The sequence below is a fragment of the Canis lupus genome, chromosome 4, assembly GCF_048164855.1.
Source record: "Canis lupus baileyi chromosome 4, mCanLup2.hap1, whole genome shotgun sequence".
Lineage (NCBI taxonomy): Eukaryota > Metazoa > Chordata > Mammalia > Carnivora > Canidae > Canis > Canis lupus.
Genome location: NC_132841.1, coordinates 30327002 through 30351542, shown reverse-complemented (window position 1 = coordinate 30351542; position 24541 = coordinate 30327002). Strand labels below are relative to the sequence as shown.

Sequence of the window (24541 nt, the reverse complement as noted above, 5' to 3'; positions counted from 1 at the left end):
CCTCTGGAGGGCTCCTGCCTGGGGTCTGTAAGATTGCAGAGGCCCACACTCCTACGCGTGCCCATCACCACCCCACGGCCAGCTCCCTCCCTAGCATCCCCTGGAGAGAAGGCCGCGTGGGAAAGACCACCCCCTGCGGAAAGACCTCTGTGGGCTTGCCTGGTGGACAGCAGCTCTGGCCTTGCAGGGAAGTGAGCCTGCTGCCCAAAGCCAGGGTCTTGGGAGCAAAGCTGAGCCCCATATTCTCTCAAATCCAGGTACAGATGCATGAACGAGCTCTCCCCTGCCTCCTCCAAACGCCTGTTGAGCCGCCCCAGAGCCCTGTTAGCCGGACAACCTTCAGGAAACTGCTTCTTCCCAGGCTTGCCCTTGGTGTGGCTTTGCTCAGCAGGAGCCGAAATTCCAAAGTCAGAGGGAGCAGACGCCAAACCTACTCTAATGGGTACAGGTTCTGGGGCAGGCTTCCAGAGTTTGAATCTAGAGCTTCCAAATCCTCAACAGGAATTCCCCTTTCGCTGAGTCTCACATTTTGGGCACGAAAACAGCTTCCTTGGAGCTTTCTGGTGACCGAGTTTAACTGTTAAGTACCCGGAGCACTTCCTATGTCCCAGGAGCTTCTGTATCCAATTCATTTTTATCGTTAATCGTGGGGGAAACCAAGCCCAGGCTTCCAGAGCACCAGCACAGATGGTTTTTCTGCCCAGCCTACAGCCTTGCCTTGGGGCAAGGGCCGCCCCTGGAGCCTGGGGAGCCGGGCAGTGGCAGGTGTGACAAGGACGGGCAGGCGAGGGTCAGAGACCTGGTGAGCCTGGGCTACAGAAGCAAAGGATGGTCCAGAGAGAGTACTGGGTGCTGCAGACGCCAACAGCGCTGGGGGCCTGGACGAGCAGACAGGGGTAAAAGAGCCCAGACAATGAGCCTCCCCACGAAAGGAAAGGAGGGCAGGCAAGGGGGCCAGGGCAAGCTTTAGGGGATGGGGAAACAAGTGATGGTATGAGAGGGAGAGAAAAAACGATGCAGCCGAGTCCTGAGAAGAGGGCGTGCAGGAGGGGCACGGGGAGGGTAAGGGAAGAGCCAGGAAGGTTACGGGGAGTACGTGGGGGCGAGCAGGCGACGTGGTCACGCTGGCCTCCCTGGGGTCTGGGAAGGCAGGGAGCGGGGCCTGAGCGGGGAATGGTCTGCTGGAGCTGGCCCCACCTGCACCCCTTCCGCTGGGCCTCCCCTCTCCTCTCAGCCAACCACGCCGAGTCACAGGGGATGCTGAAACGGCCAGCTTTGTCAACTAATTGAAAAACAAACTGAACTTCTGAAAAAGTCATAGGACAAGTTACCACAGTTTAGGGAGTCCTCACCTTGAGCTGGGCTGTGAGCTGCCAAGACTCGCAAGGGGTCCAGCCACCAGGTCGACCTCGACAGGTGGGCCAGCAGGAGCTGTCCGGGAAGCTGAGCTCTCAGGAGTCCATGTACCAGCAGCGACGGTCTGTGCCACCATCTCCCCGGGGCAGGATGGGTCAGAGGTACATGGCAAGGTGGGCAAGGCCACTAACCCTTCACAGACGGGACAGTAGGTCCAGGCCACACTCGTGAGCAGCAGGCCCAGATTCCCACCCAGTGTCCCCAAGCTCTCTTGGCTGGATCGGACTGCCCGGGGCTGAACAGAGGTAGCCTAATGCTTTTCCTCTGGCCTACAGAGTCAACGTTTGCTTCATGCTCCTAGCTGGGCATAACCCACAAACCCACTTGTTCCAGTCGTAACCTCCATTCAAAGGAAAATTGAAAGTGGCACACAGAATCTAAAAGACAATCACTTAAAAAAATAAAATAAATAAAATAAAAGACAATCACTTGATGACAGTTATTTCAGACTGTGCCAACCACGGATTGCCTTTGCCATCCACCGTCCTGTCATGTCTAGCGACATCCAATCCCCTGGTTCCCTTGGCAGCCGGGTTTCCCACTGCGATGCCTAATGCCATCCTGATGGCACTCGAGACAAAAACCACCGAGACGACAGCATTAATATAAAGATATATTCCATAAAAGAGTTTGGCAGTCAAAGAAAAGCATCTCACTTCATGAAAACACAAGCATTCTTCTTCCTCTATTCTACAGAGAAAATTGTAAAAAAACAAAAACTCATAACATCATCAACAAACACCCACCAGTATACACCATACTAGCATGTACACGTCAGCAAGTAAGTGAAGGTAGCACTCAATCCCTGAACGATGAGGACAGAACTGGTACGAGATCCAGAAAAGCATTAGAAAGTAGCCCAGCCAAAGATGCACAAACATCCCAGCTATCCCTAGCGGGGAGGTCGGGGGTGGCGAGGGTGGAGGGGGACCATTCAGTACGTAAGACAGACTTCATTTCCAAGAGCAAGCCCCAGGATAGCCCTGCCAGGAGGGGTGGACATGGTCACGGCAGGTATCCTCATTGGGGACAGTGGAGGGAGGCCTTCACAAAAGTTAGCAAAAAAAAAAAAAAAAATCAACACTATCCCGAGCTCCTACACGGCTGCAGGCTGGGGCCTGCGGCTCCACACAGGGGCGGGGCTGCAGTTTCACTCTCCAGGGAGAGGCAAATGCCAGGCCGGCCAGCGGCCCTTAGCACATGGCCTCGACGGGAGCCCTGGTCGAAGGTTCCGGGCTGGCCGCCTCTGGCTGGGGCTCCCTGGCCTTGCCGGGGGATGGGGGAGAAGGGGTGTGTGTGTCAGGATTCAAGTTCCGGGTGACGGTTTCAGTAGCACCAAGACCAGAAGACAGTGAGGCCAAGCTGGGGAGGGGAGTGGATGCATGTGAGCCGGGGTGCACAGGGGAAGAGGGAGCGTGTATGGGCACCCGGGTTGTTAGGGATGAAAAGGAGAAGTTGATGGGGTTGGTTCTTGAGACACTCGAGGGAACTGAAAGGGATGGCTTCAGTCCCGGACCCCGTGTAAGGCTGCTTGCAGGGGAGGCCAGAGGAAATGAAGAAATGGTGTGAGAACATTCTTATCCCTATAAATAAACTATTTACACGCTTTAAGAAAGGGAGCGCCGACTCTCAGAGGAGAACCCTGCCCGTGCTCCCCATCCCCGGGCCATCGGGGCATAATGCTGTGGAGTGGAGGCAGTTCTTGCCCTGGGAGGGGCAGCAGAGGAGGCACTCCGTGGCACCAGTCCACACATGGCTCAGGCTCACTTGAACATGGCTGAGGATCCTGCAAACACTCCCCGACTTGTGCAGACACCACAGGCCCCAGTGCCATGGTCCACTTGTGCCCCTTCCCCTGCCCGACTCCAGGCAGCGCCCAGCTGCTGCTGTGACGAGCCTTGTCCATGTCTGCTGGGCCACCCCCCCATGTCCCGCTCACAGCAGATGTGGCTGCCCTCCGGGGCAGCACCGATGACCCGATGACACGAGTGGGGAGGCCTGGCTGCCCTGCAGACACACTTAGTCTCCGGGAGAACTGAGTCAGGCCCTTTTCACAGCCAGGGGAGCCTCTGTCCCCCAGGGTCGCCACCCTCACTTAAAGACATGTTCTCTGTCTCTGGGTAGACCCCGAGTGGGGGGGTAGTGGTCCCCATCACAAGTCTGTGCAGGTACGAGGGGGCTCCTCAGTCTTCAGCAGCAGCAAACAGAAACAGAGAGGTCATGTCACGCTGATGCCGAAGACAGGTGCTGGCTCTGGCTCGGTGCATCCACTTCTCACCCTCTGGATGTCCAGTTGACAACAGCGACGGGCTCTGGCCTCCACGGCACGGCTCAGCTCTGCTTGCTCACTTCTCTTCCTCAGAAGTGATGGCCTGCCTTCACCGCCTCAATGTCCGAGATCAAGGTCTTCGCCAGGAAGATGCCAAATATCTGAAACCAAAGCCAGCAGAGCCTATCAGTGGTGGGGCCCGCAGGAGAGGGCAGGCGCAGAGCCCGAGGTGTGCAGGACACCCCGCGCTGCACAGCAGCCCCAGGCCCGCACTGCAGAGACTGAGGACCCGGCACAGAGAGGATGACTGGGTCGACGCCAAGACAACACCCACCCACCAGGAAACAGCAAGTCCTGGGGCCTGTTTTGCTATATCCGTGGGGCCTAGAAGTTTGGGGCAAACGGCAGGCAGCACAGAAGCCCGGCCTCCAACAGGACCAGACACGTCAATACCACGTACCTGAAAAAATAGCAGGGTCACCTGACTGGTTTTGATATAAAATAATAAATCTTGATGTTTCCTGTAAACCTGGTTTCCACCATAAAAACCAGGTCCTCCCTGATTTTAGCTGTGCTGCCTGCCGTCTGACCTCGGTGACCAGAATCATCACGTGGGAAGACGGTTTCTCTACCAGGAACAGACTAACATGAACTCAGAAACCTTAGGAAATTGGCTTTTTTTATTTCCCCTTTAAATTCCAGTTGCGGTTTATATTTGATGAGCCAGCCCTTCTGAAGTCTGATTGCCCATTTGGCAAGTAAATTAGTTCTTTCCTTTTCGAGATGCTTCTGTGTCTAAGCCTCCATCTGAGATCACTCAACACACACCGAGGGGCCAAGGAGGAAGGGGTGCAGGGATGGCTGGCGGCACCGCGGCCACACCAGGCCCCCTTTACACGGCAACAGAACAGCTAAACAATGCACTTTCCATGCAGTGGCGGCAGCTGTCCCAGAGGCTGCCTGGGCACTGCCAGCTTCTCCTCCGAAGCCCTGAGCACCCCGGACACCTCCTGGTTTCTCTGACGTGCCGAGTTCTTGCCTCCACCCCCCACCCCCCCAGTTCTCCTGGCAGCCACCAGCCAGCCAACCCACTGTTTGGCCACCAGTCCTCCCACATTTGAAATCTGGTTCAAACACACAGGTGTGAACCCCAAGGACAAAGAAAGCCATGAAGGGCAGGGGGGACGAACCTGTAGCAGGGAGATGGCGATGAAGACGCCTGCCACGATGTAGATATTGCGCGGCAGCCAGCCCTCCAACGCCTGGATGCAGCCTTTTGTGAAGATGGACTCGTCCCACTTGCTCTTCAGCTGCAGGGAAACAACACAGCGACCTGAGCCCAAGACATGCAGGATGTCCCCACCCGGGCTCCCCAGAGGGCTCCTGAGGCTGGCAGGGGGAAGCTCGGTGGGAGCCAGGGTGCGGGAAGGCAGGTGCCAAGGACAGACGACCTCTTCAGGACACCTGCCACCCACCTGCCTCAGTGTCCACCCACCTCTCATACCCTGCCCGAAGGCTCCCTGCCGGTGGTCTTTACCCACTCCTGTGAGGCCCTCCCCAGACGGAAAGGGGGACTGGTTTGGCACACGCCCTGAGCCCACATCTGAAGGACAGGGAGGGGCCTGGGGGCTCCGAGAAGGAAGATGCCCCTTTAAAGAGAAAAACTAGAAGGGCCTTCAGCATATTCTGAGTCAGAGCAGTTGGCTGGGGAAGGAGGGAAGAGTGGCTTCCCAGAGTGTGGCCCCTGCCCAGCTGAGCTGGGCTCCAGAGCCAGCAGGAACAGTCCTCAGCCAACGGGACTTCTGATCCTTCTGATCCTGCTCCCTAGCGGAGGCTCAGTAGGCACAGGGGAGGTGCCTCCAGCACACAGGGCCCACCTCACCCCCACCTGCCCACATACAGCCTCACCCATGGCAACACTGATGGGACAGTAATCCGTTTTAATGGGGTTAGGGGCTGAACTGGGTCCCCCTAAAATTCAGATGTCGCAGTCCTAACCCCCAATTCATTAGAACCTGATTGCACTTGGAGACAGGGTTTAAAAGAAGTAATACAACCCTTAACCCTAACCCTAAAACACCCCTCTACAGAGGTCTCTAAACTGCAGGATACCAGGCACATACCCAAACCCTAACCCTAACCAGAACCCTAACTCTCAAGTTCTCCCTCTGGAGAGGTCTCTGAACCACCAGACAATAGGCACACACACTCAAAACGTCCCTAACCCTAACCATTATTCTGGCTCTACACCAAACTCTAATCCTAGATATACGGCAAAAAAAGAAAAAAGAAATTTGGTATATTTGTACAGTGGAATAGTATTCTGCCATAAAAAAAAGAATGAAATCTTGCCCTTTGCAACAACACGGATGGATGCTAAACAAACTAACTCCATCAGAGAACGACAAATATATGGAAAAGAAGAGGCAAACAAATTAAAATGAGATTATTAGGGTGGGTGCTAATCCAATATGACTGGGGTCCTTAAAGAAAGAGATCAGGACCCCACAAGACACAGAGGGAGAACCATGTGGGGACACACACAGAAGGCAGTCACCTACAAGCCAAGGAGAGAGGCCTCGGACTAACCTTCCCAACACCCTGATGACCTTCGAACCTCAAGTTCAGAGGAGCGTTTTCGTTGTTTCAGCCACAATCTGCGGGACTTGGGTTATGACAGCCCTAGAATCTAATGCAAGCGACAATGAAAGGCCGAGGTTGGTACAGGCCCGCCCCTGTGCAACGGACAGAGGTCCCTACAGAAGGGCTTCAGGTCTCCCAAACCGGAGGCACATATCCTGGTGTCTATGGCCATCAGGAGGGGCACCTGGAGATGCCCCAAGTCCCCTCGTTCAGAACAGTAGTCACTCATACCACTAAAGGCCACCAAGCAGTGTGTGGGGTGGGGGGTACTCACTTCTCTCCACTCCACGCCCCTTGCAGCCTGAAGAAAGTCCTGGGGGACTGAGCCTTTCTCCTACCATAAGATCCATCTCCTTCCTTATTGTCACCCCACCTCCATATGGTGGCTAAACCAAGCCATGTGCTCCTGCAGCTTCATCCCGAACTGCTATAGAATAGACACCTCCTGGGATCCCCCCAAGGAGCCATTAAAAATGTAGCCTTTGTTCCCCAAACTCTCATCTGACCTCTTTCCACTAATGCAGCAACTGCTAGATTTTGTGACTGCGGTTCACGGGGCTGGGAATCACCCCATCACTGTTCCCCAGAGTCTTACTGCCAGCGGCTCCTACTCAGCTCGCTCCCCGCTTAGATGGCACCTCCCCTAGTCTCACCCACTCCAATTTGCACTTGTGCTAAATCAGGAAGTTGGACCACAGGGAATAAACCTGACGAGCTCCAAGTCGTATGCACTCACCTGGGTCCTGACATCATAGCCACACTGTGTGTTCACAACTTTTTGCTGTAAGAAAAGCAGGAAAAAACGGTCATCTTTGTTCTCATTCTCTTAAGAAGTCAGGTAGAAGGCTCTAGAAAAGTTCCAACCGAACATCAGCAAACACCTGTTCAAATTCCACTAAAGCTCATATCCTTTAATCCCAATGCCAACTAACCTTTCAGACTAGGACAAAGTGGCCTACTGTGTGTGTGAGGGAGGCCCGTGTATGTAGCGACCATTCACCTCTGCTCTCGTAGCATGAAAGGAGACACAGACAATACATAAACGAATGCGTGTGGCCGTATTTCAGTAGAACTTTGTTTATGGATGCTGAAATTTAAATTTCATAAAATTTTCACCTGTCACATAATATTATCCTTCTTTTCACTGATTGTCAACCACTTAAAAATGGCTGAAACTATTTTTGGCTCACAGACCATACAAAAACAGAGAGCAGGCCGGGTCCAGCGCATGGGTCATAGTCTGCCCTTGCCTGTGCTGGGAGATGTAAATTCTACTGGCTTAATACTTCACGGTCACAGTGGGGACCCGGGGCGCCTGCTGTGCAGCCACAGCAAACCCGAGCCTCTCCTGGGCTGGGGAGTCAGCTGTGTGACAGTGGCTACACCCTGCCTGCCCAGAGCCCCAGGGCCCAGTACCAGGCACAGCTGAGCACAAGAGCTGTAAAGGACTCAGTTCTGCCAAACATTCAGTGCTCCTTTGCAAGTCATCCCAAGAGCCCTGTTTCTGGAACCCAGGGACCTGGGCCATGGACTGGAAATGAGAACAGGTGAAGAAGAAAGGAGACACTTCTCCCCCCCGCCCCCAGATGGAGAGTACCCCCACCTCCCCAGTGGGGGCTTCTGTGCACTGGCCATTTCCTCCAGTGAACAGTGAAGAGGGGTCCCAGGGCTCACCACACTTAGAGCATTGCGTTCAGGTGCCCTGAGGCAGAGCCCCTCAAGGGAGGGACCCTACTAATCTTCCCCTGCTTCACCCAGAACACTAGAGCCAGGGCAGGCCATGCAAAAATGTGCCTGGGGTTTATACATATAGGATTTCGGAGCTGCAGGAGCCCAACAGTGGTAGGTGGAGAGAGAGCAGAGCAGAGCAGAGCAGAGAAGCAGCCCAGAGCGCTCAGAGAGCCAGAAACTGCTCGGCGAGCCCCGGGCAGGCGACTCACCGCAGGGTCCGGCACACAGCAGGAGAAGGGCACCCCACACTTCTCGCGGCTGTAGCTAGCACCACTGCAGTTGAAGTAGACGTTGAGGTCCCAGTCTTCAGGGCCATAGGCCCCACAGCACTGGTTCTGTGATCACAAAAGCCAAGAGCTGTCAGGGGACTCTGGCTCAGAGCCAGGGCTGTGACCACCCACAGGGGATCAGGGATTCGAGGTTTAAGCGCTGCCCCACATACCACACAGACAAATCAGGGCCCCCCACTGACCTCCCGCATGCACGGAGATGTGGGGCGTGGTCACCTAGGTAGCCTTTAAAGAAGGAAACCAGGAGCCTCAGCCATGACCACTCCTGGATCCAGCACGCAGCACTGGCTCCGCCAGGACACAGCACTCCGGTCCAGAGCCTCCCCGGAGCGTCCCCTTCCTCCGCTCCCCTCAGCCCAGAGCGGACTCCTCACTCCCGTCTGAGGCCACACAGGACCTCTGATGCAGTTCTCTCGTAGGACAGTGGGCAGTGAGTGTCTTCCTCCCAGAGACCTTTCCAACTTGACCTTGGTTCCCTTAATGTATCTCTTTACAGAAAACAGCTGCTAGACCCCAAGGACAGAACTGCGACGTAACAGTCGCAGTTGAATGAACAGTAACATAATCATTACTCTGCCCCCCTAACCTGGGGTCCCTGCCCTCCCCTTCCCACTACCCCCATCATCTGGTATAGTTACAAAGAGAAATGCCATTTGTCCAAAAAACTGTGAATCCAAACACACTGAAAACAGCAGTGTGAGGTCAACGGCATCCCCGACCAGGAGTGGACTCCCATTTTTACACGTGTCCTTACTGCTGACACGGCTGTGGCCGTGATCACAACAAATACACAACCAGGATTTCTGATTGTCTTCTTTTATTTCTAAGATAAAATGCCGTCTCCCCCGGCCGTCTACCCTGCCATGGTTCCAGCTGCTTTAATGAATACCGAATATTTCAGCATGAGGAGTCTCCACAATTTACTGAATACCCCTGCAGAATTTCTTTTCAAGAGGAAAGGACGACACTGGAGAACACTAACAATGAGGCCCACGTGGCGGGGGTTCGCCCCACTGCATGGGCACATCACACAGCTCGGGCTCGCCCATGCCCAAGCAACCCCACCCAACTGGCACATCCCACTGCAGGCCACGCCCCGCAGCAGGGCTCTCCACCCACTGCAGGCCACGCCCCCACGGCCGGGCTCCACCCGCTGCAGGCCACGCCCCCACGGCCGGGCTCCACCCACTGCAGGCCACGCCCCCACGGCCGGGCTCCACCCACTGCAGGCCACGCCCCCACGGCCGGGCTCCACCCGCTGCAGGCCACGCCCCCACGGCCGGGCTCCACCCACTGCAGGCCACGCCCCCACGGCCGGGCTCCACCCACTGCAGGCCACGCCCCCACAGCACAGCCACGCCCCCACATCCCCAAGGCTCTCCCCAAGGCCAGGGAAGCCATGTGCCAATGGGGACCGGCATGGGGAGGCTCGGGAGGGATGGTGGGGAGGGAGGGTCGGAAATGGTGGGGCTGGGGCTTTCGCAGATGAATGCAGGTCACTATTCCAACGTGGGAAAGGTCCCTGGCCCCGACGTGGTTTTGCCAGATGCCGGGATACAGGACAGAAGGGTAAACAAGTTTCAGGGAACATGAGAGCAGACCACAGTTATTTTTAATGCTTTCTTGATTATTTTCTTCTCAGAACCAAAGTGTTCCATGTGAAGTCCCCGAGGAAACGAGGTTTTCCGGCAGCGCGCAGAGGATCAGACACGCGGGGAGCGGTGCCCCGGGGCGGGGACGCTGCGGTCCAGGCCTCCAGGTGCAGCCGCACGCAGGGGACCGAGGCCAGCTGCAGTAAAGGCCAAGGCCTGGGACGGCTGAGCCAGGCCCCTGGGGACATATTCCAGGGAGGTCACATTCCTCGCCATCTGGGGAAGCTTCCTCCAGGCAGGTCTGCCCTCTCCAACAGGAAGGGGAAAAGGTCCCGGGGAGGAAGTGGACAGGAATAGCCTCAGACGGTGAGTCACGCGCCAGGGGAGGGGACGACCCGTCCCTGGGTACGCACAGCGCTTGGGGGCCTGCAGCCACCTGGCCAGGGCGGAGGGGCCTGGGCCCCTGGGGGAGGGCGCCAGGGCGGCTAGATGCCTGCCTCCTGCAGATGGGGGCAGACACACTTCGAACACGCCTGTGCCAGTGCGCAGGCACCAGCAGCCAAAGCTAAACCGACCAGAGCCGGGAGGCGCACCTCCCACTAGCCAGGCACGTGTGCCCAGAGCAGCAGGCACCACTGGGGACCCCCATGCTCTACCAGGGCGCCCAGAGCAGGGGTGCCTACCGCTTTCTGAAGGGAGTCAATGAGGTTCTGCAGGTCAATGTCGTCCCGGTAGGATCTGATGTTGCTCTCGAAGAACTCCCGGAACCGGTCCCTCACCCAGTCCTGGAATAGGAAGGCCAGCACGGCCACGGCCAGCTCCAAGAAGAAGATGAGCACGATGGTGCCGCAGAACTGCACGAGGACAAGAACCCGATGGAGAGTTATGACACCTGCAGCCTCCAGCCAGGGGAAACCTCGCGGGACCCAGGATCGACGCCTGCCACAAGGCGAGTGGGCTCCACATCCAGGAGACCAGCGCTGGCGCCCCCAGGAATCCCTGGGTCCTGGCCGGCAACCCTGCCCCAGCTCTAAGTGGACACATGCATCCCCACCCACATCACGACAGTGCTGGTAAGAGAGGAGGGAAAGGACGAGAAAGCTCCAGGCCACTGCCTCACCCCTCTCCTGTGATGTAGCCCCCCTACCCCACAAGGAAGCCTCATCCCAGTAAGGGATGGTTAACCTACCCCGCACCAGGCTATTGGCTCCTTTAGGGCTGTGCCCCAGACACAGGCTCTGACCACTTTCCTCACACACACAACCATCCAAGCTGCTAGAAATCTAATGCGTCGCCCACACATTAAGGAAAAGGAAACTGAGGGTCACCCAGGCAGGTAGATTGCTTGAGTATACACAGCTCACGAGGGACACGTGAGTTCCCCGGCAGGGCTCTTTACCACTACCCACCCTGTGTGTGGCAAGACCTCTCCAGAAGCACAGCGCCCCTGGGCACAACAGTGCTGCTCTTCTGCAAGGGCCCACCGCACCCGCACCCCCCACCTGGCAGACATCTGGCCAGCAGTGCGTGAGTTCTCCCGACCATTGCCATCACCGGTCACCCTGCGCTGTAAGCAGCCATGCCACAGCAGCCGAAGGTCAAGGACACGGAAAGCACCCGCACATACACACAGACGGGTGTACACACAGGGCCCTCCAAACCGCAATCACCGCTCACAGAGAAGGAAGGCACTAAATATATTTTTAAGAGGAGGAAAAAAAAAATGAGGGAAAAAAAAACCCACGTGTTTGCTTTTTAAATTAAGCCCAGGGAAGAGAAGGCTTGATCTAATAAATTCCACAAATAATATATTGCAAAACACGATTATGTGTTTTCCCCACCAGGTGCTATTTAATTTTAACTGAATGCATTTCAATGTGAATTTGTATCTAAATATAAAACCAAACTCTTAGTAATTGGCGGTTCTGGCAGGAAATTAAGGATTCTGCACCGCACATCCCAACAGATTTACACACCCTGGAGGAGGGAACCGATTTCCTAACTTTACTGGCAACATCTTTTGATCTTAGCCAAGAAGGGCAAAGGTGAGTAGCAAACAAACAATTCGTTTCAAACTTCTGGAACTTCTGAGGGAAACAGGACGCAGGGGAGGGGGCGAGGAGCTGGCTGCCCAGCCACCCCTTCCCTCAGGGAGCTGAACCCCGGGGGGCCCGGCTTCTCCAGGGCCGGGGAGCCAGCTTGGCCCACAGCTTCCCCGTGGCCTACCATTCGGTGGGAAGCAAGGTACCAACAAGGGCTGCATCCTCCCCACACTGCCGGGGCCTCGGGGGCCCACAAGAGCTACCCCCCCCCACCACGTAAGCTTTCACAAGCCTGCCCAGCAAAGGCCTCACCCCTACCTCCCTGACCCCCCCCCCCCCACCCCTGGATCTGGGGCTACTCACAAACTTGAGCAGGCAAATGTTCTCTCGCAGGGCCCCCACGCAGCCAGCGAACCCCAGCGTGAACATCACCACGCCCACCATCAGGACCAGCACCACAGGGTCGATCCCATGCAGCCGGGTCACTTTGGTGAGGTCAGAAAGCACCCCCTGAAAGAGGCAGAGACAGCATCAGCCTCAGGGAGTCAAGGGTGCCTCGTGGGGAGGGGGGCTTGGTTGTATCCAAAGATAAAATAAGGACAGGGACCTGTCCTCTGAGGCTCCATCCTCTCATTCAAAGCCAGGCCGGAGCACAGAGCGCAGCCCCTGCCCCCTGATCTTTGCCCACCTTGGCTTCCAGGGCCCTCACAGGCACCAATCCTGGGCTGCGCCTTGGCTGTGAGTCCCTCCCCAGGCACACTCCAAGCTTTTTTTGTAGACTGCAGGGTGCCTATGCCAGGCCTGGAGTGGAAGGGGTCCTGGGGACCCCTGAGGCCTCTGGTCAAGGCACCTTAGGGGCCAGAGCCTCACCCTGGCCTCTGGCTATGTGGCGGCTTAGGCCACTTGGAGAACCCCACCATCCTGCGCACACTCTTGTGGAAAAAGCCCACCAAAGGCAGGCGAAGGCCGCGCCGTCCACAAGACCCTTTGTGATCATGGGAGGTGTTCTACACCCGCACTGTCCCTAATGGTAGCCACTGGTCCCCGTGCTAGTGAGCACCTGAGTGGAACTGAAGAACGGAACCTTAACTGGTTTCATTTTAACTAATTTAAATACATACAGTCCCGTGTGGCTGGTGAGAACCAAAAGGGACAGAGCAGTCCTGTAGGGTTCAAAGGAGGGAAGAGAGAGGAGCCACCCGTCCGGGCACCCAGGGGCACCCGGGGGCACCCAGGTCTCGGCTCGGGGCTCAGCTGGAGGAGCTGCTGCTGCTCAGATGGCCACACGGTGGCGCTATGAGTCACGGTTTGCAGGGACAGGGTTGAGAGACGGTCAGCAGGACAAAGCGATATTGCACTTCAGCCCCTGACCTTTAGGGGTTCACAGGCTACCTTGAAGATGCCCCAACCCTAAGGCAGGCCTTATTCACCTCCTAAGGCCATGGCAAGAAAACCTGTAGATCTTTTAGTGCTCCCGCCTCCTTCTCCTGGAAGCAAAGGAAGGTTCCGTGCCTGAGGCCCAAGAGGATGCTGTAATTCCCACCACCTCCTGCCTGGCCCCATGCTCCTCACACCAGCCCTTGTCCTTCTGGACAGGAAGACCCTGGTCTGCCCACCTCACCTCTCCTGCACAGGCTGGGCCGGGAGGTTCCCAGGTGTGTAGGGACCTGGCTCTACCCCTCAGGGCACCCACGGGGCATGTAACACAGCCCTGCCCCTGCCCTCAGAAGGACAAGAACACAGGAATCAACACAACTGTGGTCAGGGACCTGCTGGCTCCCGGAGGCACAGACAGGAGCAGAGGTGGCCCCAGGCCCGCCCTGGACACAGCTGCACACAAGCCCCCAGGCCACCTGAGGCTTCTGGGAACAGCACAACAGGCTCCCCACACTCGCGGACCTCAAAAGCCCAACCAGCCCAGCCCAGCCGTGGCCCCCAGCAGTGACCCCACCACGGGGACGCAGAGCCAGGCCCAGGGCAAGCCACTACCGTGTGCCGGAGTGCTCATTGGGGAGGAGTCTGGATGAAGCAACAATTAAAGCTGAACAAACCTGGTCCGGGCTCCCTGATGCTTACCGTCCTGGTAACATGGACACCTACCTTTTCACTCCATGCCCACAGTCCAACTCCAAGGAAGACAACTCCAGCCAACTAAGCAGAGGAGGAACGGGGCAGTGGGGGGGAGACAAGTGGGGAAGGAGGGAGGGAGGGAGAGAGAGAGAGAGGTTAGATTCGAAATGAGCACCATGAACGTACTTCTTAGAGGAGCATCCACACCACTAGTCAAGGGTCGCTCCCGACAAATGTCCCTGCAGGCAGAACAGGAGCAAGGCAGCCCCCAGTCCCTGCAGGTGACGGGAACTCTACCCCAGAGCCGAGGGAAGGCCATGCTTTGTGCATAACCCACACCTACCTTCCCTGAACCCCTGGACAAACTCCTTCACCCACAGTGGCCCCCTGCCCCAGAGAGCAGAGAGGAAGAAGCCAGAGCAGAGCCTGGAGGCCAGAGTCGCAGACATCAGGCCCTGCCCTGTTTCTTCTGTGATCCGAAAGCCCCTCGGCTCACCTTGGTGCAGGATCTGGGGCACCGTGACAGCTCCACAGGTGCATTCACAGGCTCCCCGGGCCAGGTGAGCCTCTCTCCAGAGCACTGGGCACCACTGCGGGGGACGCAGGGCCCGTGGCACCTACACGCTGCGTGGGGCACACCTGTGCTCCATGGTCCTGGGTTATTAGTTACTGAATTAAAACAGGCCTGTGCCTAAGGACGCGTCCACCCCAGAAAAGGCGCCCCCCGACCCCACTGGGACCAGGTGCTGCCTCACGTGCACCATAACGGAAAGGGTTCCCCGCCCCCCACCGCATACACCCCACAGGCTCCTAAACCAGAGGTTTTTCCATATAAAACAAAACACCTGGTCTCTGAAAATTAAGCTGCCCGATTTTCTGCTTAAGTACTTTATAGGCCGCTGGCACCTGCCTGCCGTTCACCAGGACCTCCTGACAAACAGCAGGGCTAGGCTGGTCTAGGACTCACCTCTCCAAGGCACACCCTCACCCTTCAAGACATCCCTGCCTCCTTTGTTTGCTCCCGGCCCCGGGTGGGGCCTGGGGTGGGCAGGCAAGGCCCCTTCAAGAAAGCCCCAGGAGATGGCCACCTCTTCGGAATCACACAACTTCAGAAAATGCTGACGTGCCCACTGTTTAGGGTGGGACCCATGAGCACCTCCTTTCCCGCCCCAAGTGTCTGACGCAGGCAAGCCTGAGTGTGGCCAAGCACTGACCACCCAGCCCGCAGCCTTGCCCCCACCGCCTGAGGTCCCCGGTGACTTAGCCTCCTGCCAGCCCTGGAGGTCAGGTCTTTTTTCCCAGTTGATTTAACCTGACCAGACACACAGCCGGCCATCCCCTCCTGTCCTGAGGCGCTCAGCTTTGCCGACACGAAGCACTGGTCCCTCTTGCGGCTCAGCCTCCATCAGGGACACCCCCCCCCCGCCGGGTTCTCTAGAGGAGGCCGTAATTCACATGGCTTGAGACACTCTACAAGCTCACCCACGGATCCACCTCCCAAACCGAGCACCTGAGGCCCACCTGACTTGTGCACGGCGGACAGCTGACATTTCAGTCCTGCCACGTGCCCAAAGGGAGCCTTGCTCTCCCCCTGCCCCAACCAGCTCCGCCAACCCTCCCCCTTCTCATTAAACGGCACCACAGCCAACTCAACTCAGTTTCGATCAGAAAACCTGCACGTCACGCTTGATGCCTCTCTTTCCCTCTGACCGCCAATCTCCCTGCCCTCTGTTGGTTCTACCTTCAGAACGAGTAATGCCTCTGGCCGGTTTCCTCCCTGCCCTCTGCTCGCACCTGTTCATGGTCCACCCTGCAGGGGCCTCCTCCCGGCTCCCCAAGCAACTGGAGCCATCCTTTAGAAACAGCTCAGGTAACCCCCCTGCTCGAAACTCACCGAGTTACTTCCTTTCACGCTTAGGATCAAATTCAAACTCCTTGAAGGCCCACAAGGGCCTACGCGGCCAGGCTTTGGCCCGCACACGTCTACGCTCCAGGCCCACCTGGCATTGCTTCTGTTTCTGGAACTCACCAAACTCATCCCTGCCTCAAGGCCTGGACACTCTTCCATCAGCCTAGAATGTACCTCCACCATGTCCCTTGCGGGCTTGCCTCGCTTCACGCCGCCGTCGGTTCACCTCTTCAGAGGCGCTTCCCTTTACCATCCTAGGACAGCTCTCCGCCCTTCCCTCCTGACCTCCTTCCCGCTTGGTTTCCTTCGTGGCACGTACCCTAGACCACACGAGCCATATGTCTACCTACACGCGTACTGTTTTGCTCAGGGCTGCATCCCACGAGCCTGCACAAGGGCGTGGCTGTAGTCGGCACGGGCTAGGTGCAAGTGCGTGAGTCACCAGGGCTCCAAGACCGGGGCGGCCTCTGCCCGTGCTCCCAGCTCTCTCCCAGACGTGCTGCCGAGTCTCATTCCCTCCAAATGCATTCAGAGCAAACGGGGCCAAGTGAAAGCTCCGCCTGGCCCCAATGCACAGCCAGGCCCTCTACAGAGGCATCAGGAGCAGGACAGGAAGCTGTCCTGGAGGTTGTCGCGCCCTATGCCTCATCCAGTGTCCCCAGCAGCACTGCAGCCCCTGCCTAACCGAGTTCTATGACAGCCTGCCTACCATGGAGGGTGGGGAGAGACTCCTGCTCCTCAGAGACCCCTGGCTGAGTCATGGCCAACTCCCTCTGCTGCAGCACCAATTTCCTTCTCTTGCAATGATTGGGGACTAAGAAAGGGGGTCATGTTTTTTTTCCATTCTGATTTAAAGGAATAGCTAACGTTAACTTGCACCAGAATGACAGGAACCAGCAGGGTGGGGGGAATCACATGGCACATCGTGGGTTCAGGATCTTTGGGGACCGATTTTAGAGATGAGCCTGAGGAAGGACCAGACAGGGGAAGTGGTGTGTCTGGGAGCTCACCGAACAGCCCCGTGCATGAGCCAGGCCAGGACCCTTGCCAGGCTTCACCCAGCTTCCAATGGGGCCTCTTCCCTGATCTCTCCGGGGCAGATGGTCCAGGGCTGGGCTATTGTCCCTGGCTGCCAACCATCTGGGAGCGACAGTTCAGCTGGGTGCTTTCCAGCCTCAGACTAACCTTCTTTGTCTCTCTTTCATGACCTGATTAAATCCCCTCCCAAAAGATGGGGCCTAACTCCCACTAAGGGCAAAGGGAGGCCGGCCTTGGACCATCAGGTGGTCACAACGGCAAGCAGTACTGCTCTTTCCTGGGTGCTGAGCAGTGCATTAAACACTTCATACACTTAAAAGACCCCTTTCACACCCCATCACACTGCTACTATTACCCTCTTTTTCAAACAGGAAAGCTCAGATGTAGAAGCATTTGGTTATTTGCCCAAAGTCACACAGCCAGACTGAATGAAAACCAAACCTGGGGGGCACCAGGGTGGCTCAGTCAGTTAAGCGTCTGCCTTTGGCTCAAGTCATGATCCCAGGGTCCTAAGATCAAGCCCCTCATCAGGCTCCTGAGGGGAGCTCAGTAGGGTGCCTGCTTCTGCTCTCCCTCTGCCTGCTGCTCCCCCTGCTTGTGCTCTAACAAATAAATAATCTTAAAAAAATAAAAAATAAAAACAACCCTGGGTGTCTCTGACCGTCCTGAAAGTACATTATCCCAACACCCACAGGGCAGCCTGAGACCTCCTGCACAAAAAGCAGGCCCAGGGACCCCACGGCATGGGAGTTCTGCAGAAGGGGCTTTTGGGCTGTGCAACTCTGAAGCCAAAGGACCCATATCCTCAGGTGGTGAGATCATTCTGTGGCCAGGAAGCACTCTCTGAGTGTCACTGTCCAGATTACTGATCTCTCCACCCTAGGCAAAGCCCCCCTGTGGAAGTGAGGATACTCTTCTGGCATTCTGGGCTGGAAGCTGCATGGAATCCACTCACCATGTGAGCAAGCCTGTGACACTTCACCCAAATAGGGTCAAAGAACAACAACTGAAGTGTAGATCCATTCTGATTTACCTGGCCAGTCCTTGCTGGACGGGAGGGGGGGTCCAACACCTGCAGCTCAAAAGCAGCCCCCATCACCCACGATTTAGTGGCCTGGGCCTCTTGTATGATTGCATTTCGGCGTCTATAAAGGTACTTCAGCAATTCTTGCAGGCCTCAGAGGCCTTTCTGCAGTGAGCTCAAGGCAAATCAGCAGTGGCAATGCGACCCTCTCAGGGTCTGCCCCATTGGCCTCTGGTTCTTGCAAGCCCCCTGGCTGTCAGAGGTTGACATTCACAGAGCTGCTTATGGGAGTCCCAGAGTAAAAAACAGGAGGGATGCCTGGGTCCCCTGGCTCAGCAGTTGAGCGTCTGCCTTCGGCTCAGGACGTGACCCCAGTCTGAGGATCGAGTCCTGCGTTGGGCTCCCTGTAAGGAGCCTGCTTCTCCCTCTGCCTGTGTCTCTGCCTCTCTCTGTGTGTCTCATGAATCAATCAGTCAATCAATCTTAAAAAACAAAACAAAACAAACAAAAAAAAAAGCTAGAAGGAAACCCAAGAGTAAGCCAAAACTCAAGGCCAGAGCAGTGCTGAACAAACAGCACAAGTCAGCTGGTCCTAGTTCCAGTCTCTACTCTGTAACTTCCTGGTGACTGGACTTGGTACTAAGTCCAGGAACTCCTCTGTGCCTGTGATTTCCTCTGCAAAATGGCCTTTCCTGGGTCATAGGAGAGCTGTAAGGATTGAAGGAAGTATCACAAGTGACTTGCTTACCCCAGGGCATGGAGTCAGTCCAAGGGAGCTCTGACCTCCTGCACGGGAGGGGCACAGAGCAGAGACATCGAGGGGCCTTCCAGATGCCACCAATATTTGCTGGCCTAAAGACTCTCCGCGTCACCCACCCCCAATAACTCCGAGCTCCAGTCTTCGTCCTAAGACAAAGTCCTCCTTTCCAGGGGCATCTGTTTCATTAGATCTCAGAGACAACAGTGAAATAGAGTTTAGGGAAACAGAGCCTCTGAAAGGGTTTTTGAGCAAAGTAAGAAAGAATGATGGAAAGAAAATAGGACAGAGTGGAAGCAGCTAGAACACAATGTCAGCTCTGTTTCTAATTCACCCTGTGGCTTTGAGCAAAACATCCCTCTCTTGGAGCTCAGTTTGCCAATCTGCAAAACTGAGCAGCTGGGAGGCCAATAACCTCCAACGGTCTATACACCTCCCACTGCCTAAGCTCTGCCATCTAAATCATTAGGCAGGTGGAAATCCCATGGTCCTGGCACTCTCCGGGATAGGGAATCCTGACTCTAGACCTGGTTAGTTCAAAAAACACCAAAGATGCCTGTGGCCACTTAAAACACCAACAATTCAAATTATTGGCCAGAAAGGACACCAGTGGGCACAGACTGTAACCCAACCTGACCCTGGGCTGAGAGTGAGTCTCAAGATATACCTGTCGGGGTTAGGAAGCCTCATCCCTCAAGACTGTAGCCACTCTGAACCCCGTACAGTTCAGGGAATACCACTGTCATATAGTCCCACATTCAAAGAGTCTAAACTAAGCCACTTCTCAGTGGGAGTCTGGAAGGTCTGGGAGCCAGAAGGGATGCTGCAGCCCAGCTTCCTCATTACAGAGGGAACCAGGGCCCAGGGCAGGATGGTGCCTTGCACAGGGTCACACAGCTATCACACACCAGCTTTTCCTCCTGCCGGAAGGGTGGTTCTGAAAATAAGCAGCATGTGTGCCCTTTCCAACACAACCAACAAACATGCTAGGGGCCCCAGTGAGGAGGGGTAAGGACTACCCAGAGGACTCTGGGGCAGTTTCCACAGATGTCTCTGCATTTCCAGATAACAGAGAACCCACCCCCACCAAGCCCCGCCCAGGAATAACTGTGCCGAGACCTCCCAAAGGAAGGAAGGAGGAAAGGCAGAGTCATCCAAGGGAGGTTATAGGCAGCTCTCCAGGCCATGGAGAGAAGAAGCCCCAAACCAGCCTCGGCCCCACCTTCACCCCAGTCTCTACCACTGCTGGCACAGTTCAGTGAGGACAGTGCAGAGAAGACCAAAATACTAGGCCAGAAGCTGGTATTTCTGTAACGGGCCAGATAGTAAATATTTTCAGCTTTGTGCTGGATAATCTCTGTGTCGACCACTCAATACCGCTTTTATAGCAGGAAAGCAGCCATAGGTAATAAGTAAACAGGCAAGGCTGTGTTCCAATAAAGTTGTAGGTACATAAACCGGCAGAGCACCAGGCCTGCAGGCCACAGTCAGCCAAGTCCTGCACTGGACTATCACACTGCAACCATCTGGACCTCGAGACAAAAGACAGGATTTCCTTCAGCTTGGCACACGAACCCCGGGGCACCCCTATAATTCAAGTATCCAACCTAAACTGTCTTTATAGTACCTAAACAGGTCGTAATAAATAGTCTAAAACTGTAAAAATTCCAAATAATACATTTCCACGATGCGGTATTTTACAGCAGTGAGAATCAATGATCCACTACATACAACAGCATGAATGAATCGCATACACAATAGTTAACAACAACAACAACAACAAAAAATGCCAGAGTCAGAAGACTATTAAGGGAGTGTTACGGACGAGATGTTGTGTTCCTCAAAATCCGTATGTTGATGCCCTAAGTCTCTTAACATGGTGTTTGGAGGTGGGCTTCTGGGAGGTAATAGGGTTAGATGAGGTCATGAGAGAGGAGCCTCCAATATTTGTATCCTTATTAAGAGGAAGAGAGACCGGGACGCCTGGGTAGCTCAGTGGTTGAGCATCTGCCTTAGGCTCCGGTCGTGATCCCAGGTCAGGGGATTGAGTCCCACATTGGGCTCCCTGCAGAGAGCCTGCTTCTCCATCTTTCTGTGTCTACCTCTCTCAGTGTCTCTCATGAACAAATAAATGAGTAAATCTTTAAAAAAAAAAAAAAAAAAAGAGGGAGAGAGACCAGAGCTCTCTCTGCCATGTTAGGACACAGCAAGAAGGCATCCATCTGCAAGCCAGGGAGAGAGCCTCACCAGAACCCAAGCATGCCAAGCACCCCAAGCCCAGACTTCTAGCCTCCAGAAATGTGAGAGATTAAACCTCTGTCCTTTAAGTCAACAAGTCGATGGTATTTTGGGATGGCACCCTGAGCTGACCAAAACAGGAGGAATGCTTCAGTGAAAAAACTACATCTAGTATCTAATCAAAAGTCACTAGACAGGGGCGCCTGGCTGGCTCAGTATCTGAAGAGAGTGGGACTCTTGATCTCAGGGCTGTGAGTTCAAGTCCCACGTTGGGCATAGAGCCTACTTAAGATACAAAAAAAAAAAAATTACTAGATAATCAAGGAGGGAAATAAACATGATCTATAACAAGGAGAAATATTCAGTAACTAGAAAAGGATACAATCAGGACAGAGAAGGTGTAATTAGCTAAGACATGAAAACAGATATTGCACATATCCTGGGGGATTATAAAGGGAAATACAAACATGAGGAAAGAAACAGAGAACAGAAAGTCCAAATGGACTTTAGAAAGTACAACACTGGAAATGAAGAATTCACTAGATGGGTGAATTAGACACTGTAGAAGAAAAGATGAGTCAACTTGAAGACAAAGCAATAGACACTATTTGAACTAAAGGGTAGGGTGTGGGAGGAATTAAACAGAGCCTCAGTGACCTATGAGACAACAGGAATCGGAGAAGAAAAAGGGGAAGAGGGTTATATTCGAAGAAATAATGGTCAAAGTAGTCCTAAAACTAATGAAAACTATAAACCCCAAAATCCCAAAAATGGGTATTATTCTATCAAATTACACCCCAATAGAGGGAATTTTTTTTTTAAGATATTATTTATTTGACATAGGGCAAGAGACCACAAGCAGGGAGACGGATAGAGGGAGGAGAAGCAGACTCCTTGCTGAGCTGGGAGCCCAACACGTGAGGCTCCATCCCAGGACCCTGGGATCATGACCTCAGTCAAAGGCAGACACTTAACCAACTGAGCCACCAGGTGCCCCAGAGGTGATAGTTTTAAAAGTATTTTTGGGAAAAAAAAAAAAAGAGAGAGAGAGAGAAAGAAGAAGGTGGGAAGATGGGAACCAAGATGGGAACTGGGCATGCCCACACACAAGACCAATCAGTAGACTGCGCCATGCCAGCAGTCTACTAGGGGAGGATGCAGAGCTGTACACATTACCAGCTACCTGGCCTTGACACTACCCCATGAGCAGGTAATAGTCATACGTGCCCCGTGAACACCCCTTCCTCAGAAATCCCTGCTGGTGGTCCCAGCCTCCCACGTGCCCAAGTGAGATCAGGAGCTGAAGCCCCGCAGGGAGTAGCATTCACGGTGTTCTAGTGGAATCCCCGATTAAACAATCCTTGTCCTTGGCCAGTGAAAATGTGGAAAAATACACATACACACCCAGGAGATAAGTCGGTCTACTTCGTATAAATTGGGGCAGCCCTTCTAGAAAAGTAACTTTGACTATAAATATGTCAGCCAGGTCAAAACAACATACACACCCCTCCCTCCTGACCCATTTAGTCTCCTGGAAATCTGTCCTAGCAAATCATTTCCCTCCTTTGCCCAGAGGGAGGAATCTGTACCACACCAAACTAATCACTGCATCCTTATCTAGGATAGTAAAAAAAAAAAAAAAAAAACTGGAAACAACCAAAATGTCCAATATGGGAATTTCCAAAAATACAATCAAGAACACTATGTGGCAACCTAAGATTGTTCTGTGCTAGGGGATGCTGACCCACGACTGCAAGGGGCACTCCCTGACCTGGGGGTCAGGCCTTGGGGTGTGGTGTTACCCGGACAGAGTCCAGCTCAACTAAAGGCAATTCTCCATCATCAGTCCAAGTGATCCAGAGACAGGAGCTCACCGCGGGATGTAGGGAGGCCCCTATCAAAGGAGCACAGTAAAGGCCTAGGAACAGTAGACCCTCTGCCCACAGAGATGCTGGGAGCAGGGGGAGGGAGCGGACTGTCCACTCCTGCACCAGACCCGCTCTGCCTCTCGTGTCCCAGCTTGCCTGGGACAGTCCTGGGATACACCTGTCGTTCTGGCTGAATTCTTAATAACCTCTCTTTTAAGGTCTCTGGACTTGGACCATCAACTCCAGGTTCACCCTACTCATGGGAGGCCTTTGTGGCTTTGAAGGAAGGGACCTGAAGCCTCGCTGGTCACAGAGTACAAACACCCATGGCTCTCGGGTCACCACCAAGAAACAGGCTGCCTGTTGGGCTCCAAAGCGAATTCCCGTACACTCCACAAGCAGGGAGCTGGGCTGGGCTCAGACCTGCCTGAGTCTCCGCAAAGGCCAGTGGCAGGGGCCTCTCCTGTCTGTGAAACACAGGCCCATTGTCTGTGCCACAACAGGCCTTGGTTCTTCACTTTTAATCCATCTCTGAAACAGCTCCAGGCAAGGGCTTTATCTGAACCTCTGCAGATTAAACTCAATGCTGGTGGCGGGAGGCAATCCCGGAGTTGCAGACATGAGTTGCAGACATCATCTGAATCATCCCCTGCAGAGGATTTACTCAGTGAAACCAAGAGAGCTCACATTCTTGGTGGAACCAGGTGGGGTGAGAATGAAAAGGGCCACACACAGCTCTTCCTCCAGGGTCTACCTCCCTGGGCAGCCCCTCTTCTGCAAGTCAAAGGAGATGGTTTTTTCTTCTTAAGCTGGGGGGAAAGTATACACAATATACAGTTTAGACATCTTAACCATTGGTGAGAGCATAGCTCAGTGGCGCTCAGGACAGTCACGGCGCGGTGCACCACTGCCACCATCTTGCAAACCTGGCACTCTGTACCCACTCAACACTAACGTACCCCTGTCCCCTGCGCTGGCCGCTGGCAACCAGCCTTGTACATTCTAGCTCTATGAATCGGACTCCTCTAGGTGCTGCATATAAGTGGAACCACACTGCATTGGTCCTTTTGGGATGACGGGCTTGTTTCACTTGGCATGATAGCATCAGAGTTCACCCATGTCGCAGCATGCGTCACAATTTCCTTCCTTTATAAGGCTGAAAAATATTCCACTGCATGTACAGAGTACATTTTGTTTATCTACTCATCTCTGGGTAGACACTGCGGTTACCTCTATCTTTTGGCTGCTGTGAATAATGCTGCTGTGAGCATAGGTGTGCCAACATCTCCCTGACACCCGGCTTTTTAATTCTTTTGGGTCTATGCCCAGCGTGGAATTGCTGGATCATATGGTAATTCTTTTTTTTTTTTTTTTTTTTTTTTTTTTTTACATTTTGAGGAACATCCACACTGTTTTCCAGAGTGGTTGCTCCATTTTACATTCTCCCCAACAGTGCACGCAAGTTCCAATTTCTCCACATCCTTGTCAACACCTGTTACTTTGGGGGGGGTGTGTGTGTGTGTGTGTGTGCGCTTTAATAATAGCCACCCTAATGGGTGCAAAATAGTATCTTCTTGCAGTTTTGATTTGCATTTTTTAAAGATTTATGTATTTATTTGAGAGAGAGAGAGAGAGAGAGAAAATATAAGCAGGG

The 24541-nt window shown here is 54.5% G+C and overlaps 1 protein-coding gene across 5 annotated transcripts in view; it reads right to left on the bottom strand.

Moving 5' to 3' along the window:
* Positions 1–2016: 2016 nt before the first annotated feature.
* TSPAN14 (tetraspanin 14) overlaps positions 2017–24541 on the bottom strand; it is a 55249-nt gene continuing 32724 nt past the window's right edge. For all 5 annotated transcript variants that reach the window (XM_072823798.1, XM_072823796.1, XM_072823799.1 and 2 more), the window contains 7 exons: positions 14084–14134; positions 12347–12493; positions 10625–10795; positions 8269–8394; positions 7065–7109; positions 4876–4995; positions 2017–3846 (listed from right to left, as the gene is read on the bottom strand). In XM_072823798.1, the coding sequence (XP_072679899.1) occupies positions 3775–3846; positions 4876–4995; positions 7065–7109; positions 8269–8394; positions 10625–10795; positions 12347–12493; positions 14084–14134 (732 nt within the window). In that variant the 3' untranslated portion in view covers positions 2017–3774. The remainder of the gene's footprint in view (positions 3847–4875; positions 4996–7064; positions 7110–8268; positions 8395–10624; positions 10796–12346; positions 12494–14083; positions 14135–24541) is intronic.